The 18,838-nt window shown below is 47.6% G+C and overlaps 1 protein-coding gene across 1 annotated transcript in view; it reads right to left on the bottom strand.

Annotated features, from left to right (window-relative positions):
- Positions 1–2,387: 2,387 nt before the first annotated feature.
- Positions 2,388–18,838, bottom strand: part of nol4lb (nucleolar protein 4-like b) — a gene marked incomplete at both ends in the record, with an annotated part of 75,906 nt that continues 59,455 nt past the window's right edge. The window contains 6 exons of the mRNA XM_080853665.1: positions 2,388–2,632; positions 3,186–3,390; positions 4,613–4,732; positions 5,092–5,280; positions 5,432–5,605; positions 7,285–7,685. Coding sequence (XP_080709791.1) covers positions 2,388–2,632; positions 3,186–3,390; positions 4,613–4,732; positions 5,092–5,280; positions 5,432–5,605; positions 7,285–7,685 — 1,334 coding nt within the window. The remainder of the gene's footprint in view (positions 2,633–3,185; positions 3,391–4,612; positions 4,733–5,091; positions 5,281–5,431; positions 5,606–7,284; positions 7,686–18,838) is intronic.

Genomic DNA, 18,838 nt, shown 5'->3' with positions numbered 1-18,838 from the left:
TCAGCAGGGCCCTGCCAACACTGGTGTGAGATGGAGAGGGGAGAATTCTACCTTACCGATCCTCCAAATGAACGGAGAACCACCCACCCACCCTCAATTACCTGGCACAGGGCTTCTGTGATGTATTCTGTGTGCAAAAGGGAGCAAAGGTTACAGTGATGTGACAGCAAACCCCTTAAAGTGAGACTGTCCTTGAGAAGAAAAACAACCAGACTTACAAAATGGAAAAGAACAAACTAAAGTTTTGCATGTCATTCATTTTAGGTCAGAGATCATATCAAGTACCCCTCCTGGAGGCTGAGGTGATGGGCCCAGAGGAGTATCCCTGACCCCCAGTGGAATGGGGGGAAGGGGACCTCAGGAGCTAAGCTCACTTCAGAGTGTCACAATATTCTCTCTCACAGCAAAGAAATGAGGATAAGCGAGAGAGAGAGACTGGGAGTAAAGGTAAACAGCCCTGTGAAACCAACACAAGAATGCTAACTCACGTTACAAGCCACGAAAATAGAAATTTCACCAAGAAAAAAAAACAACAGTAAAAAAAATGTAGACGGCAGTTTTTTGTCTTTTTTTTTTTTAAGTAGTCAGAGTTTTTTTCTTCTTTTAAGTCTCTCATCAGTTTCTCTGCGGCTATTACAGTTTCAACAGTTTCTCCTCCCACGTCTGCCTCTTCATGGATTTGGTCTTGAGGTGGTCTGGTTGTGCAGCAGGCTGGCGATCCTGACTTCTTGAGGTTTCAGGTCTGTGGCAAAATAGAGTCCAGTCCATAGCAGCAGCATGGATTAATGGCCATTTGTTTTAAAGAAAAGAAAAAGTTGAGTCAACAGATATAAAGACTAGCGACAGATGACTTTGCCTCCCACCGCCCCCCCCCCCCCCCCGGAACTGAGTAGAGGAGAGGTTAGAAGAGAGGAGGGGAGGCAGAGGTATCAGGAAAGGAGGAAAAAAAGCAAGAAGCGATGAGCCAAAGCCCAGGAGAGGATGCAGTGCGCCACGCTGAGGACGGAGAGATTTGGCATCCAAGGTTACGGGGCAGTCCGACCCATCCGCTCATGTGGAGAGCCATATGCTGTGCTGGGCCCGCTATGGCAAGTGCAATGGCCCACCCCACCCCACCCAAAAAAAGCCAAAGTCCCACAGACAACACAAGTCTTTGAGATGAAGATGGGGTAAGGACGGGGGGCGGGGGAGGGAGTGGATGGATGATGTTGGGTTACCGTGGCGATGAAGTGGTTGGGAACATCACAAACTTTCCAGTGGTAGTCAAGTCACTTCAGCTCAAAAAATTATGCAGATATTTACACACACGAACGACATGGAAACGCTGTTGGACCAAACCCTTCGGCATGGAAATGCTGTTGGACCAAACCCTTCGGCGAGAATCTCCTATTTCCTCCACTTGAGGCTGTAAAAGCAGCTCCGGTGAAGTCAGTCAGGAGTCGAGAACACAGAAGACCCGGCAGATCTGAGGTATTTTTTTTTTCCAAGGGAGGGTGGGGGGTGTGGGGAGGAGTCGGGGTGGTAGCAATGGCATCTCCTTATGCATAAGATAAGCGATCATCCCCAGGGAGAGAGCTGGGGAGGAGAGGGCGAGGTCCGGAGAAGTAGGGGGAAAGTGCTTTAGGACACAGAGAGCGTTTATTTACAGCAGGTACGTAAGTCTCTCACTCTCTCCTTTCATTTACTTCCATACACACACTCACACGCACGCGTAAAGAAGAAAACAAACAAACAAACAAACAAAAATAAAAAGACACATTAAACAAAGAAATGATTTATACTTTCCAGTTAGACTCGTTTGTCATTAAGCAAAGTGTTTTAGTTGGTAATGCGAGGAGTCTTTTGTAAGGGGGGGTCTCTCGAGGAGAGAGATAAAGAGAGGTGTCCTGTAAATCTCACTGGCGTTATGTACTGTATATAGCGTCCCACTGCAGGGCCCACATCACTCACCCACATGGGTTGGGAGCACCGAGGGGGGTAGGGGGCGGTGGGGATTGTTGCCCACTACACCTCTCTCTCTTTTCAGTCTTTTTTTTTTCTTCTTAGCTCCCCATCTGACCATGCTGTCTCAAGGTAGGGTCGTCTCTCTATTCACTCATCTTCCTTCTGCCCTCTGATTCTTCCTGCCTCCATCTATTTTGGGCTGACGTCTTTAAGAGTCGTTGGTGCAGAACTGCAGAGAGCCCCTGACAGCTCTGGGGAATAGGAGAGGGGGGTTGAGGGGGAGGGCCAGGATCCAAGTCAGAGCAAGAGAGGAGCTGCGGGGGCAGTGTGGTAGATTTGGGGAGAGTGAGAGAGAAAAGAGCAAAGAGAGAGGGAGAGAGGGAGAGAGGGAGAGCGAGTGAGAGAGAGGTGGACGGATAAGTGTGTGGGCGCCCGTCCCCAGCTCAGTTCTGCTGCAGGATGAGGTTCTCCAGCTCATCAGCTGAGCGCAGCAGGAAGGCGGCGGACTCGCGGTAACCGGCAATCAGCTGCCGCACGGCTGTGATCTCTGTGGGGCTGAGCTGGGCCGAGGCACCGCCCCCGGCTCCGCCGCTGCTGCCATTGCGCCCGTGGCTGTTGGCGTGGCTGTTGGAGCTGGACGAGGAGGAGGAGCTGGACACCAGCGACTTCATGCTGAGGTCAGTGGGGCCTGGGAGACACAGACAATAGATGCAGTTTTATAGGACTTGTAGGTAATACACAAGTTTGCGCCTCGATCCCCGCATAAGGCAAATTAGAAAAAAATGTTAGCATCAAATGTAAAGTCAAATGTAAGTCAAAAATGTAAGTCAAATGTAAAGTTAGCTACTTCTAATACAAAACATACTTTTCACCTATGAATTACGTGGCAGAAATAACCTAGTGCAATGCAAACAAGTAAAAACAAAAAAAAGAAAGAAACCCTCCCCCCTAATTTTGGTGAAGGTGTTTTTGTTCTGATTTAAAAATGTAGTGTGGTGTGTGTGTGAAATGATAAGATGGCAACATGATACTTTTATTAGACACACACACACACACACACACACACACACACACACACACACACACACACACACACACACACAAACACACACACACACAGGTAGAAACGTGCGCACAGTGCTCTCCTTTTCTCTTTTATGTTGTTTTGAAGGCGTCTCTTCTGTCAAGGCTGTAATAAGAACCACTTATGATCCTGTCAATCAGGAGATAACGCCCCTCACCATTGCTCTGTGCCGCACCAGTTGTCAGGGAAACGGGTTGTGGCATGCTGGCGCCCAGTCCGCTGTAGCCACGGTAACTGTAGTTGAGGCCTCCGTTGGTGTAGAGCTGGTCCTGGGTGTAAGCCGTGGCCGCCAGTGAGTACGCCGAGTGGGCCAGGGAGGCCGGCTCACGGGAGCTGGGCTTGTCCAGAGCAATGGGCTCCTCCTAGGACACACACAAACACATCCATGCATAAGGTTCAGAATCAATCCACCAATCAGATATCAACAGTTTGGGTTCTTTTTCCGCTTCCCACATCAACAACTTGCTCATCATGCTTGTAATGATAAATCTTTACACCACAACTTACATGTGGTTTCAGTGATAGTATCACAGTCAGATATGCCGTTCACCACATTAAAAACCACATGTAAATACACCACATTTCATCGTTAAAACCACATTCGCCCGAAGTTTAAATGCGTGTTTGCATATTGGTATCTGTGCTTCCGTAAATAGATGCAGACCTGGTGGCTGTCGCATAACAGATTTGTCCTTTCTTGTTGCCACAGGTGAATTTTTTCAGTTTTTGGGTCTAATTTACAAGATACAGTTTCATCCATTCTAATGTATTGGTTTCCAGGCACACTGATCCACAGATTTGATCAATATATCTTACCAAACCTTTCTTCTTGGACAATATATTTAATTATCCTAGGCTGAGAACTGGAAGTAATGTCTGTAAACTAAAAATACGCCTGAGCATCAAGTTGAAAGTAAAAAGAATCTCCTGCAGCATCTTGCATTTTGTGCATTCAACCAAAGTAGGATCTCTGTGGTCAAACTGGGGACACATTAATCCATTATACCTATACCTGACTCTTATCCTGAAAATAGATATGGACTGAAAGACCAGTTGACAAGCTGTCCCTCCCTAGTATGCAAATCCTAATCCCAAAGAGTATTGTCATACAGGTGCAGTTTTGCCACATATCAACTGTCTGCATTGGCTGAAACTTAGTAGACCTGTTTATGTGTAACCAAACAAGTGTCATTTAATCCCTTTATCTCCCATTTTGCAAACATTGTGTAATGGTTTGCTGACTAAACGGTTACATCTGTTATTTAAAATGGATTTAATCTGAGATAGACAGAGAGTTTTCTGTTTCTTTAAATTGTATTTCAAGAAAAAAAAACAGATAATGACAGACAGCGAAGTAGCCAAAAGATATCCTGTTGTTGCCCTGTTTGCTACAAGTGACACTGGCATCCAGCCCAATGACACTTGCATACACTCCCACCCACAGGCATACCACACACACATATGCACACAGTAAGTCACTCTAAAACCTCTTCCTCTATCTGAAATCCCTTTCTTACACAAAGCAGCATGATCTTGATCTCATGAGAAGCAATGATAAGCGCATACACACACACACACACTCACATGTGCCTGGTAGACGTCCATGCGCATCCTCTTGGCAGCCTTGCGTGACTCGCTTTCACAGGCGGCGGCCAGAATGTTCTCAGCCATGGCAGAGGTGAGGTGAGGTGGCGTTGGTCGAGTCTGCCAGGGCAACACACAAAATACACAGAAATTCACACACACACATAAATAAATGGAGGAATAAATAATATTATGCTACCACCATTTCTACCACAGATTTGATTTACTATTCTCCAACATATGTCTAATTTGAGTCACTCCAAGCAAAGTTACCCCAGCAAAAAAATGTAGTACTTCTTGTGTAGATACTAAAAATGTTTTAAAAGAGCTGTGCGTATTTTGACAGTGACACACAACACACACACACAGACACACACACACACACACACACACCACACACACCACACACACACACACACACACACACACACACACACACACACACACACACACACACACACATCCGAAGGCCCACACACCTCCATGCCATTCTTCTTCATGCGGCGGCAGGACTTGAGGTAGGTACGTATGCGCTTGCGGGCGCGCTCCTGAAACTCAGGAAACTGGCGGCAGCAAGACTCAATGATGGCCTGGATCTTCTCCTTAGGCTGCTTGGAGATGGGAACCATCCGGTCCAGATTCTCATCCACAAAGAGACGCACAAACATCTACCAAAGGGGGTTGGGGGGAAAAAACAATATATAAGCATGTATATAAAAAACAGAGAAAAAGCAAAACATGAAGACATGTAGAGAGTGTACAGTGATTCGGCAGGTGTAGCCTTTGATACTGAGGTAATATGGCAGATCAATGTCTTACGTTGAAGGCCTTTAACCGCTCTGGGTCCACTCCCTCATTGATCTTATCGCTGTCGTCGTGGTCATCGTGGTCATCATCATCGTCGTCGGCTGCCTGTGCCCGGCCCACGGTGAGGTCCTCTGGACATATCTCCATCTTCACAGAGTCATAGCTACCTGAGCTGTATTGAGGAGACTGCACGCACGCACGAACACACACACACACACACACACACACACACACACACACACACACACACACACACACACACACACACACACACACACACACACACACAGGGAAACATGGAAACATGAAATCATCAACTAAAGAACTAAAGCACAGACCCAACACAAAAACACAGTTGGAAAAGGAGAACATAAGCTTTTCAGTGTGCCTGAGAGAACAATGACCGCCATTCATAGAAGGCAGCCATGAACGGAGACGGAAAAGTTCCAATAAAGCAATTCACCAATCCTATTCCCCTGCCTTCGGTTTAAGTCTGAGAGTATGCCCGCTTCCCCAAGGTCTGCCTGCATTGTCAGCGGCAAGATCAGCATAGCCTGCCTCACTGCTCAATAGCCCAAAAGTCCATTGACAGTACATGTGAAAGGAGGAAGGAAAACCAACGACCATTCACTGGCTGTTCTGTATCGATTGCAAAACCTTCAAGAGTGTCCCATTCAGTTCCTCTTTTCTTCCATGGCTTTATGAACCCTTCATCCATTCCAAGAAAACAGAAAGGCTGGGAGAAAATAGAAGAGAACTGTCGTCTCTGAGGCCTCTGAGGTGGTGATGCCGCAGATACACGTGCCCCTGTTGCCACTGGGCTCCCTCTGGTTCAGCCTGGGCTGTGTGGAGAAACTTCTTCACCGTGGATGTAAGAATGGGAATCGAGAACCGGTTCTTGTTGAGAACCAGTTCCCAGTGGATCGATTCCTTAACGATTCCGCTATCGATTGCAGTGCCTGTTGCGCATTTAAAATTACGTCACACGCATGCAGCTTTGTTTTACTTAGAAACATATTAAATAGTAATAAACATATATACTGTATGCTGTGAATCATCTATTTAGAGAATATTATATAAAAGAAGATTAATGTTAATAAACTGTCTCTTTTTTTATCCTTTTCCCAACTAGAATCGATAAGGAATCGGATCGACAAGCAGAATCGATAATGGAATCGGAATCGCTCAAATCTTATCAATTCCCATCCCTACGTGGATGAAGGTCGGGTACTGGCATATGGTGCACAGAGTACATGCTCTGCGACACGCTCTGACACTCAATGAGGTCCAAAATTGAATTTCTTTTTTTTTCATACAATATAGTAGATGATGTGTTCTCTTCATGCCATGATCGCACCATTTACTAATTGAAAAGTCTATTAACCTGGCTAGAGATGTTTTGTTTCATTTTGACATATAAATTAGCTTTGGACAGTGTGCAGGGCTCGTATTCACAAGCAGAGTACTCCTAAGTGGTATAAAGTTTTTAACTAAAAGTTAAATCATCATCACAAAGATGCGGAGACCAACTTTACTAAGGAAAAGCGAGAACTTCTTAGATAAGAGGAAGACTTCTTTGCTATGGCCGACGTGATTGGTGATTGGTTGATGAGTGTTGGTGAGTAGGCACATGCTTCATCGCAATGAACAACAAATAAAAAGATAAATATTTAACACAGGGTTCTGCCAAGTTTTTGGGTCATGGCAGAACCACCACTGTGAGAGGGAAATGTTTGTATTCATTTAAGATTCAATGGTAAGGACATGGTATGGTAATGTCTTTGTACCCCGATTGTTATGCAACTCCACTTTTGTAAACAGCTCCAATTAAATGTAAAGGTGTCTGTGTGGTTGTTTGCATTAACCTTGTTGCCGCAGTCCCTGATGTCTCTGTCGAGGCGCAGGTCGGCGGACAGCGGCAGCGGGATGCCTGCGGAGTACTTGGTGGGGTACTTGCGGCGCAGCTCCTCCATGGTGGAGTCGAGGGGCAGCTGCTCGCTCAGGTTCACCGCCTGCTGCTGCTCGCGATCCTCCAGTGAGGACGCCGCTGTGGTGCTGAAGTCCAGAGGTGGTGGCGGAGCGGCCGTGCCGTTGCCGTTCACAGCCTTGCCACCAAAGAGCCCGCCTGAAGACCCCGCTGCCGTGACGATGCAGAGAGCGGAGGTGGAGCCCCTCCGACTGTTGGGGGCTGAGCCCACCACTAAAGATGAGGGAGGAGTGACAGCCAGCTGCCCGTTCCCACTGCCACTCTCAGACGAGGAGTCATCTGGACGGAGGGAAGGAAGAGGGGAGGAGAAGGGAAGCGAAGGAGAAATGCAGAGAGATGTTAGTCTAGAGGTAACATACAGCATCATACCACTGCAAGCACCCATAAAACACTGGCTACAAACTCAAATAGCCAAATATGCAAAACTCAGAGGAAAATCAAAGCTGGGTGAAACATCATTTGAAAACATTGCACACACAGTCCTACGATTGTGTGAATGTGTGTGTGTTTGGTCAAAGCGTCAGCAGGGGGCAGTGTGTAGCAGCTTATAAGTGGGCTGAGGCCTGGAATCCCTGGCTTGGTGCAAAGGGAGGGACGAATGCTGTGAATTAGTTTATTAAAGAGATCCAGGCCTGGAGCACAGCCAGCAGTGACTGATAGGGGTTTTCAGTCATGAGAGCCCTCTCACCACAGAGGAAAACCCACAGAGGAAGACCCAAGCTCTCTTCTCCATACCACTACTAGGACACAACACAAGAAACACATTGGAAGTCTCCCCAACACCGCACGCAACTCTTACTACAACATACGCATTCTAATAAAAACACTAACGCTGTCCATCCATACTCCAAAGACACACAGACAATTTACCTATACCAAGTGACGCCTTTTGCTTTTGCCAACGCATCTTGCCTTACAGGCCACTTATGGTGTCAATTCTCCCACCCAACCACCCGCCACAATATCTATATCCTGAATCACAAGCAGGCAGCAAGGCAGCTCAGAGGCATGTTTGCTTGTGTGTTCACTGATGGCGCCTTTGTCTAATAGAGGGGGCTCTCGAAGACTGAGGCTTTTGTTTTCCCTGTCCCAACTGTGCAGGGCTATGGTCAAGGACACTAAACACGCCTCACAAAACAAAGGTCCTCCACAAACCCTGTATGCTTTCCACTGTGTGTGCATGTGTGTGTGACTCTGATAGGGGCACACACATGCCTAACTGGATGTACATTGAAGTGTGTGTGGAAGTGTGTATGTGTATGTGTGTGTTTGTGGTGTTTGTGTAGAATTGGCTTGGAGTCGTCGCGCTGCGCAGGGAGGGTGTACAGTGCTGCGAGGGCAGTATTGGGGTCAGCTACCAAAGCCTCCACTGAGAGAGGGAGGGGGAGGAAAGCCAGAGAGCAGGTCAGAGAGAGAGAGAGAGAGAGAGAGGGAGAGAGAGAGAACAGATCACTAAAAAGGAGAGGGGGGGGGTGCTGCAGAGATGTAGAGAGCACATGAATGAACGAGCGCGAAAGAGGGAGAGAGAGAGAGCGCGAGAGAGAGAGAGAGAGCGAAAGAGGGAGAGAGAGAGCGCGAGAGCTTAGGAAACAGGTCAGTGGGTGGGGTGGGGGGTAGAGAGCATGTCAGGGGGAGAGAGAGCCCAGAAGAGGGGGATTGCTGGAGAAAGCAAGAGTGCAGTGGATTGAGGGACTGAGTGAGGGAGGGACAGAGGCAAAGCAGAAATATGAGGGAGATGATGAGCGAGTGGGAGAGGCAGCTGTGGAGGAAAGTGAAAAGAGGCAGAGGAGATGACAGAGCAAGAGAGTGTGAGAGCGGAGGGGTGGCTGTGGTCGAGGGAAGGGAGTATTTATTAGAGTATAAAAAGTATTCATGCGCACAGAGGAAGGCCAGCCTAATTCCTGCCAGCTCAACACAAATCCCCCCTAGCAAGATCACTCCATCCTGCTGGCGATCTCATACCCCTCTCCCTGCTCTTAAAGGAACACACACACACACACACACACACACACACACACACATAAACAACACACAAGCACTGGAGAGGCTCACATAGACTAAAACACATAAGCCACATTTGAGGTCTGCTGTAGAATTTCCTCCCTGTCCACCTCCTCTCCCTCTCTCAGTGTATCCATTCACGGCAGTATCTGTATGGGTGAAATGATGCTCCAGGAGCCTGCCTTCTTTCTTCTGAACCACTGCTGTCACAGCCTCGGCAGAACTCTTAGAGATAGCACTGTCGAATAAACGATTTGCTTGCCATACTGCAGGCAACTAGCATATCAATAAGACTTTTGAAGTGGAGATCTGAAAATAAAAGCTCTCTTTTTCTCTCACCGGGGTTTGGAGTGATTTGCTGGGTGATGACGGCACATCAGCAACTGCTGCTGAAATGAATGAGAGCATGTTTACGGAGTGTCTGCTTTATGGCATGCGTGTACGCTTTTAATGTGTGTGAGTGTGTGCGTGAGCGTGCATGTGTGTGTGTGCAATTTAGTATACTAAAAAGATTCGGAGACAGACTTGAAAGAGACGTGCAGGCTGAGGAAGAACCCATCCTTTCCCCTACAGACTGAACATACATTAAACACACTGTGTCCTTGTAACTGCTCGTGGGTGGACTGGCAGTCTGTCTCTAGGCAGAAGAGGTTATAATAGTTTAACATTTTCACATTGATTTTTATTTTGATAAATGATGATGCATGTTTTCAATCTGAATTTGCCGTTTAGTTAATTGACTAATTTTCTATTTTGTTTTAGTTTATTATTGTTTCAGTTTAGTTAAGGACAAAAGTTGTCAAGGTATTAGGAAAAGAAAAAAGAATATATTTGTTTCAGACTGAAAGTCTGTTAAATATGCAGTCTGCAATTCAGTTTTGCAAAAGGTTGTTGATATTTGTCCTCAACAGCCAATCAAATTACCAAACCATGCATTTGTTTTTTGCATCGAACAGACAGATAGGACTGTGAGGAGTAATTCAATGAATTTGACAAAAAGAGTATGGGTTTAGACTGCACCTTCAATAGGCCTACACATACAAGGCAAGAACACATTTTATTCTGTCAACCATTTACATCAGGCAAACAATATGACATGAGTTTTCGCCAGGGGCGCATGCAGGATTCTTCAAGAAGGTTGTGCGACCATAGAGTGTGCCACGCACAAGCAGCTCATTTTCGCTCTCGATAAAGAATGAAATTGCATCAAGCTCCCTCAAATCTCTCTCTGTATAGATTTCAAAGTCTTTATGAATAAGAGCCTAATCTTGTTATTAGAGCCAGTGTCTTTGTCCCACTGTTCCTCAGGTGGCCTCTTTAAAAAGTCTCAAGCAGCTGAATGCCCTTTCCGCTGAAACAGTCGAGACAGTTCATCATTGGTTCTGCACCAGCTCAAGTTCAAGCTCGACATCTACGCGACAGATGCGGTTACCTGAATTTCCCATGCATTCGTTTGTACGGCTTTAAATATGAAATTAAAAATAGTCCTATGCAGGACTTACACATTTGCTACCTGGCATATCTGACTTCACTTGATAAGGCCTGCTTCCATTAGTTAGCTTCCTGACGTGCTGTATCGTCATCTTAAGGTTGTCAGTAATAGCTACAAATAATTTTGACACCCTTGAATGGATTAGATGTCCGCCATCTTTAAACGATAAGGACATTCATTTTAAGTCTTTTTTTCTTCTCTGCTCATACTATGGTTCAACTCTCCCAGCAGGGTGAGCGGCTGGCCTGAGGAGTCTCTGTAACATCGTGGAGATTTTGTTATGGGATGTTATCCACATGGTGAGGTGTAGGGGCAGGGGCTTCAGCTATGCTGAAGACACCGAGGTACTGCAGGAGATGTGCCTGGATGTTAACATGCATTAGTCAGCTTCCCTCTTAATGCACACTCCATTTTCCTCACAAGTAACACTCCTCTGGGACCACACACTGTTGGAAGGAATGCATGTGAGCTGTGCTGAGAGCTGTGGGTGTGTCAAACAAGTGCGTGTGCTTGTGTCTGCTTATGTGTGAGCCCAAAAAAACACTGCAGAACAAGCAGCATGCCAATACAGGTGCAGCTTGTATTGTCACTACATAGCGGAACATACTGTATGCATGCCTGAGTGTGTGGTGTGTGTGTGTGTGTGTGTCCGGTCCCTGTAGACACTGACCCCTGCTCCTTCGGCGTGTCCCTGCGGTTCTGGAAGGCTGAGTGTTAACTCACCATTACTGTGTACGAGTGCTGCTGTGTGCCGGCACGGTCAAATCCCACCCACCCCAGGCAGTAATTGGCTGATTTCTAATTCATGACAACGACCTCCAATTAGGCGGACCCCTCCGCGGGGACGCTGTTGCCTCCATCCCTCGTTCACGGGTCCTGCTGCCTCCCTGTCTTTTGTTTGAGCTCACCCACCTTCCCCTTCTGCAGAGGCTCCCGCATCCCTCTCTCTCGTCCTTCCCTTCCCTCCCCCTCCTCTCCCGTTTCTCGCTAAAATCATCTCCCTCTCCTCCTCCTCACTCCTGAAACAGTCTCCCAGTTCTCCCCCTCCCCCTCGCTTTTTCCTCTTGCCGTCTTTTTTCGTTCCTCGGATGAAGACCCAGCCCTTTTTTATCCTCCCTTTCTCCCTTTCCCAATCCTTCCCCTCTCCTTGTCTGAAAGGCAGAGGCCGCCCTGCTCCCACCGTTTTCCTCTCGTCGTCTCCTCCTCCTGTGCGGCTGACAGTGCGCCCCTGCTCCTGTGGATTCTGAATGTCACCGTGATGCATGGGAGTGTTTAGCAGGCTAGGGGCACTTGGACGGGAGGACAGTGTTTGTATTTAAGAGGGGCTGGGTCTGCAAGGGACAAGGACACACATGCACACGCTGACACGGGCTCTTTTGCAGCATACCTATACATGCACCAACAAGCATACATTAACATGCAGTCATTCCGTGTCATGTACACTTGGATGCACAGACACACAAATATACCCTATGCACTGCAGCCACTTACAGTTAGTCACAAACATACATGCATAAACACACAAACACACACACACACACACACACACACACACACACACACACACATACACTTGCACCATTCTGAAAGCTTAGGAGGACTTTGCCAGGTGAAGAGGTTGTCAGGAGAGACTGTCAATCGTAGTTTTTTCTGTGCTGCCCCTCTGCCTAACCACTGCCTCAGCCATCCATCCAGCCTCCATCCATTTCCCATCCCTCTCTCTCTCACACAGACACACACACACACACACACACACACACACACACACACACACACACGCACACACGCACACACACCAGTCAGCAAACAGACACACAAAGGCACAACGTACCCACCCAATTTCAATCAACACACCAAACACCAAAAACCCATCACATTCCTCATTCAAACGGCATACCCAATCTAACATCTACTCACGTTTCTCTGTCTTCGCAGACTCATAGATTAAGCCTGCTTCCAACCAATTCCCAGTTTGGAGTCTTTTTTAATGGCTTCATTTGTGTATATGTATGTGTGTGTTATATGTTCCGTGCATGTATGTTCCCTGCATGAAAAAGATAGGATTACTACTCTGCATCTCTGGAAGTCTCCCAGGGCAGGGCACATTTTAAACAGACTACATCAGCCCCAGCTACTAAAATCAGCTCCAGCAGTTTGCAGTCCAACCCCGTATCTAATTGAGCGCTGGAAATATGCATCCAATGCGACAGTGTTTGGAATAACAACATGTTAATTAAAAAAATGAGCGATACATCAAACCTCGCTTTGCTTTAACTCCCCCTCCCCCCAAAATGAGCGCAAACATTTTAATCAATATGATTTAATCAGTAACAGTCAATTCTATATTTTATAGAACCATGGCATAAATCAATGCTTCCATTGTATTCCGGCTGGTGTACATTGATTTAAATAAGCTGAGCAGATTAAAACCATGGCATTAATTAAGGGAATTGTTTCTTTAATGCAGCGAGGGGGCCAATAAATTAAATTCCACTTTGCCATGTACACAAAATAGCCCTGAGACTGGCGCGGAATGAGGAGTGAGGCCAGTGGATGGCCCCGCAACTCAACGCTCAATTCAATCAGTTTGGTCCGGGAGCATCATGACGAACCAAGGCATGTAACAGTTAATTTAAAAACACTACTACTACTACACACACAAACACACACACACACACACACAGAGCTGCATGGCTACGGAGCACCAGAAGCAGGGAGCTGCAGGGGTCAGGGTTGTGGGTGGAGAGTGAGCCACATGTGACCTGACACTGAGGGACACAAGCGAGAGTGTGCATGTGTATAACGCACACACACACGCACACACACACACACACACACACACACACACACACACACACATCTACAAGCTACAGCTTGTCCACTCTACCATTTCAGATATTGCTGCGTTGAACGTGGAGGTCAGAATGCCTGCCGTTGACACATACAGTAAGGGGACAACAGCCTGCTGGTCTGTAGTCATGCATGCACACACTGACATGAATAAATGAAGGTGTGTGTGTGGGCTGGTGTGTGTCTGTGGGTGGGCTCTCTGTCCATTTTGCTATAAGATATGAGGGTTTCTGCGGGAATCCCTAAATGTACAGGTTCAAATGAACATGTGTATATTTGCATTTTGAATGTACAGAATTGTATTCAATTTGCATTTTCTCTTCCCAGTAGGAAATAAGAAGAATGTGCATTTCATTTTCTATTTTCAGGATCAAACCCACATGGTATTCAAGGCAGGATATGCATATTATATGATAATACAATACACCATAAAAAGTTAAAACTCACTAAAAGAATTGGTAAGCAGAAATTTCTAGCATTCTGGTAAGCATTCATCTGAGATGGATTTCCTGAGAGGATTCCCTCAAATAAAGCTTCAGGCCTAATTCAAATTATGACAAATTATATCATATTAAACGCTGAAATGCTAAGCTCTGGCGAAAAAATCATGTGTCACTGTCCAAAACTGTGGAAGGCTGAATCTCTCGTAATCTCCATAGACATTTTCCAAATGGGCTAATCAGACTGCTGGCTTTGTCTGATGAGTCTCAGACAAGCCTCTCCACCTGCCAAAACCCATATGCAAACACACACAGACACACATACACACACTTTCTCACACACACACACACACACACAAACACACACACACAAAGGAGTTCTTAAAAGCACTACAGCCAGGTCAGGACTTTGTGGTGTGTGTGTGTGTGTGTGTGTGTGTGTGTGTGTGTTGTGTTGTGTTTGTGTGTGTGTGTGTGTGTGTGTGTGTGTGTGTGTGTGTCTATGCCTGAGAGATCTGACTGCAGCAGTGGCCAGCCAAAAGTCACAGCGAGAGGAGAGCTGCATTTTCTTAATCAATAGGAGGTCATTGACACATGGCTGGCTCATAATATCCTGCTCTTACATTTATACTATTAACCATCTCTATTTATCAGGGAGGGGGATTGATTTTTTTTGCTGGCCGTTGTAAGGGTGTGTAGGTGAGGTGTTGATGAGAGTGCTTGGGAGCCGGTGGCCCGCATCAGAGGGGTGTGTGGATAGGGGGTTAGCTGGGCTAGGAGGGGGTAGTAAGTCTATATTGGGGGAGGGAGGGGGGGGGGGGGGGGACGACGACTACATCTCTAATGGGGCGCTCTTGTCCTTTTTCATTTGCGGCTCCAGTACGCTCTGACAGCTTGAGGCTTTTTTCTCCCCCTCTCCTCCTCTGCGCTTGCTCTCCCCCTTGGTGGAGCTGACCTGAGCGAGAGCAGTAACAGATGCTAATTCCTTCACTCCCACTCCCCCAATCTCCCCAAGGGGGTGGGGGGGGAGGCAGCTGAGGGGAGGCAAGGGGAGAGGAGAGGACGTACGGGGTGGGAGGCAGGGGGGGAGGAGAGGGGTGGGAGCAGCGAGGCACTGCTGACTCCCCTCCGCGGGATTACAATGGATTATCCCGCTAAGAAGCGGCACGAGCTGCTCCCCATGCCTGCGCGCGGCCTGGCATCCCCATAGCAACAAGCCTTTCCCCCTGCTGCCCCTCTCCCGCCCCTCCCACCCCAGTGCTGCTCAAGTGACAGCTGTCCCCTCTGACAGGCCAGGCCTGAGAGCTCAGGGACAGGGATCAGAGGGGATCCAAACAGTCACAGGGGTTACAGGTAGACAGAGAGGGAGAGCTGAAGGTGAAAGAATGAGGAAATAATCAAGACAGTGCAGATAAAGAAAGAACATATAGAGAGGAAGAGAAAAGGGGAGACAGACAGAAAAAGGGTAGACAGAGAAAGACATAGGGAGCTGGAGAGATGAATGGTTTAAGTAGAAAAGAAACCACAACTCAACCTGAGACAGAGTCTAGGAGGCGACAGATGGAGGCTAAAGGAGGGACAGCTCTGAGGTGCGAGAGGGATGGATATAGGGAAGGAGAGAATAGGAAGTGAAATGGAGAAAGAGAAAGGGTTGGAGGATGGGGAACAGGGAAAGAGAGAGAGAGGGAGGGAGGGAGGATGGGGAACAGGGAAAAAAGAGAGAGAGGGAGGATGGGGACAGGGAAAGAGAGAGAATTGGAGGAAGGGAGGGAGGATGGGAACAGGGAAAGAGAGAGAGAGGGAGGGAGGGAGGATGGGAACAGGGAAAGAGAGAAAGAGGGAGGGAGGGAGGGAGGGGACAGGGAAAGCTGGGACCTCCTGTTGAGTTTGTCCTCTACGGTCTCAGCATCCCTGACATGGCCAATGATCTTCACTTCTGACACCTTGAGAGGAGGTGTGTACAGAACACTCCATCTGTGCATACACACACCCCCACACATACATCCCAACCTACACATACACCCTCACACACGCACACACATTTAATATGCACGTAACAACCGCTCACCCACATTTGCACAAGTGTGGTTTTTGTTACGTGTTTCAAGGTTACTTCCTGGACCGAACTCCCTGACCCTCTCAAACTTTGCTGGAGCTGGGCTCGACTCGGCTGCCTGATCTGAGTGAGCAATCAGGCAGGCTTAATGGACCGCTCCCTAGTTTGGGGGTTCAAAGCCAGGCAGGATAATTAGAGGGAGGCTCGGCTCACTTCTCCCAGCTTCATTTTTTAATAAAGAAAGAGTCGTTTATTAATTCCTCTGCCTCACCACGGCGCTCCCCTTGGAGTACTCGCATGGCGCTGAAATGAGGGTTTGGCAGAGCCCCTGAAGCACCCCCTCGCCCCGCACCACTCCACTCCCCCCCTCTTTATAGGAAGACTTCTGGGCCGCAGTGTTTCATGTTCACTCCGTAGGTTGGGGCGGTAGTGTGGGCTTGCGGGACCTGCTCTGTTCATTCCTGATTTCTTTTTTTGTATGGAGTGATTTCTACCATATCAAGCATGTACAAGCATGAATTCTAATTCTGCAAGCTTGTCGAGGTGGAGCTGTGCGGTCAGGACTACCTTCAATGACCCTACATTCTCTTCTCTACATCACTCTCTCTGTACTACCCAGCGTGTTTACATCCATTTGGACGAGTTATGTATATCTAGACGGCAGCTCTCTGCGTTCTGTCCTAGATCCAGTAGAGGGATAGGAAAAGGGCCTGGGGTACAGAAGCACATTGTTCTGGGAGACAGCCATGAGGGGATGTAGTAACAGCTCTGTGCTTTTGTGTGTGTGTGTGTGTGTGTGTGTGTGTGTGTGTGTTTTGGGAAGGGATTGTAAATAGTCTGATTACTCGGGGCTACAGACAGCTGTATGCTCCATATCATCCCCATACAATCCAGCCTTACATCAGGCTATCATCCTATCTAACAACAGGAGTATAAAATAATATTTATATCAATTCAACAATAACCTCATAAACACGACTGTCATTATCATGCCAAATGGCATTACGCACCAGAGCTTTGCGAAATGCCTCAAAATGCTTGATCTGGGCAGCCATTCAAATTCATAATAGGATATGATGGCGAGCGCTGAGTAGTAAACAATGCTGCAGGCTGGCTGTGCGGCAGGCAGGCGGCAAAGCCGGGCACAGCGTGCGGCACAGCGCGTGGCCTGGCAGGGCCGCTGCTGGGAGGGGTGCTGTGCTCTGCTCTCTACGCTCCACTCCGCTGGCCTTTCACCTAATTCTCAGAGCGGGGATATTAGCGGCTCTGGCGTCCCTCCCTTTTGCTGTGCTGCTCTGTGCAGCCCGGAGTGTAGCGGCGCTGGTGGGGATGGGCTGTGAGGCGAGGAGAGGAGAGGAGAGGAGAGGAGAGGAGAGGAGAGGAGCGGAGCGGAGCGGAGCGGAGAGGAGAGGAGAGGAGAGGAGAGGAGACGAGAGGAGAGGAGGCGCACCACCCTAGATGGGACAGAGTCGATTAGGAAACATCCGCGCACGTATCACACGAACGAGCAAACTCTTGCGCACACAAATGTATGGCATCAGCAAACATAACAAGGGATACACGCAAACACATACAAACAAACATACAGAAAACAAACAAACAAAAAAAAACAAACACATGCACACAGACAAAACTAACACCCTGAACTCAAGCTGTTACAAGTAGCTTGACAAAGAGAACACACAGACACTCACACACATGCAAACACATAGAGGCATGAGGACAGGACAGGGCAGGACGGGGGAGGGGGGGGGGCCAGGGCCCCCTCTGAATAGACATGATTGTGCTCCTGATGGGGGACGAGACAAAAAGGCCATTTAAAGGGTCTGGAGAGAGGAGAGGGAGACGGCACAGGAAGGCAGAGGATGACAAATCACAAGCTCTGCAGTCCCATGGAGAGAGAGAGAGAGAGAGAGAGAGAGAGAGAGAGAGAGAGAGAGAGAGAGAGTGTGTGAGAGAGAGAGAGAGAGAGAGAGAGAGAGAGAGAGAGAGTGAGAGAGAGATATGGGGGACAAAGAGGGAGCCAGAGATGGACGCAGACAGAAGGAAGATATGGACAATATAGGGGAGACGGGGGCTAAATGAGAACAGAGAGGAATAGAAAAGATTGGACGAAAAGAAAACATGAAAGTGGGATGAGAGAGAAATAAGTGAACAAAAAGGGAAAAAAAACATCCGAGAAGAATGTAGAGGGAGCCTACACAGCTCAGCCGCTTGTCTGTTCCCCATTATATACTGCAAACATTAGGATAAGCGCATACATACACACACACACACACACACACACACACACACACACACAGACAGATGAACACACAGACTCTTCAGAAATTAGCATCCTCATGCATACGCTGGACTGTTTATACTTTCATGAATGACAGTGCGTCAAATCACTGGTGCTCTGTAGGTGGATCAGGAAATCATTAAGAGTTACATGCAGACGCTTTACAAAGCTCTTTGTTAGCTGAGATATGAACTGTATTAGTTTAAACAGAGAACCTCCACACGCGCACGCACACACATGTAGTGGTAGAAGTAAAATGAATTGCTGTGATTAAATAGTCTATGTACTGTATCTCTGCTGTATGGTTAA

This window comes from Sprattus sprattus (assembly GCF_963457725.1).
Source record: "Sprattus sprattus genome assembly, chromosome: 16".
NCBI lineage: Eukaryota > Metazoa > Chordata > Actinopteri > Clupeiformes > Clupeidae > Sprattus > Sprattus sprattus.
Note: the sequence above shows the minus strand (reverse complement) of the source record. Positions and strands in the feature narration are given on the sequence as shown.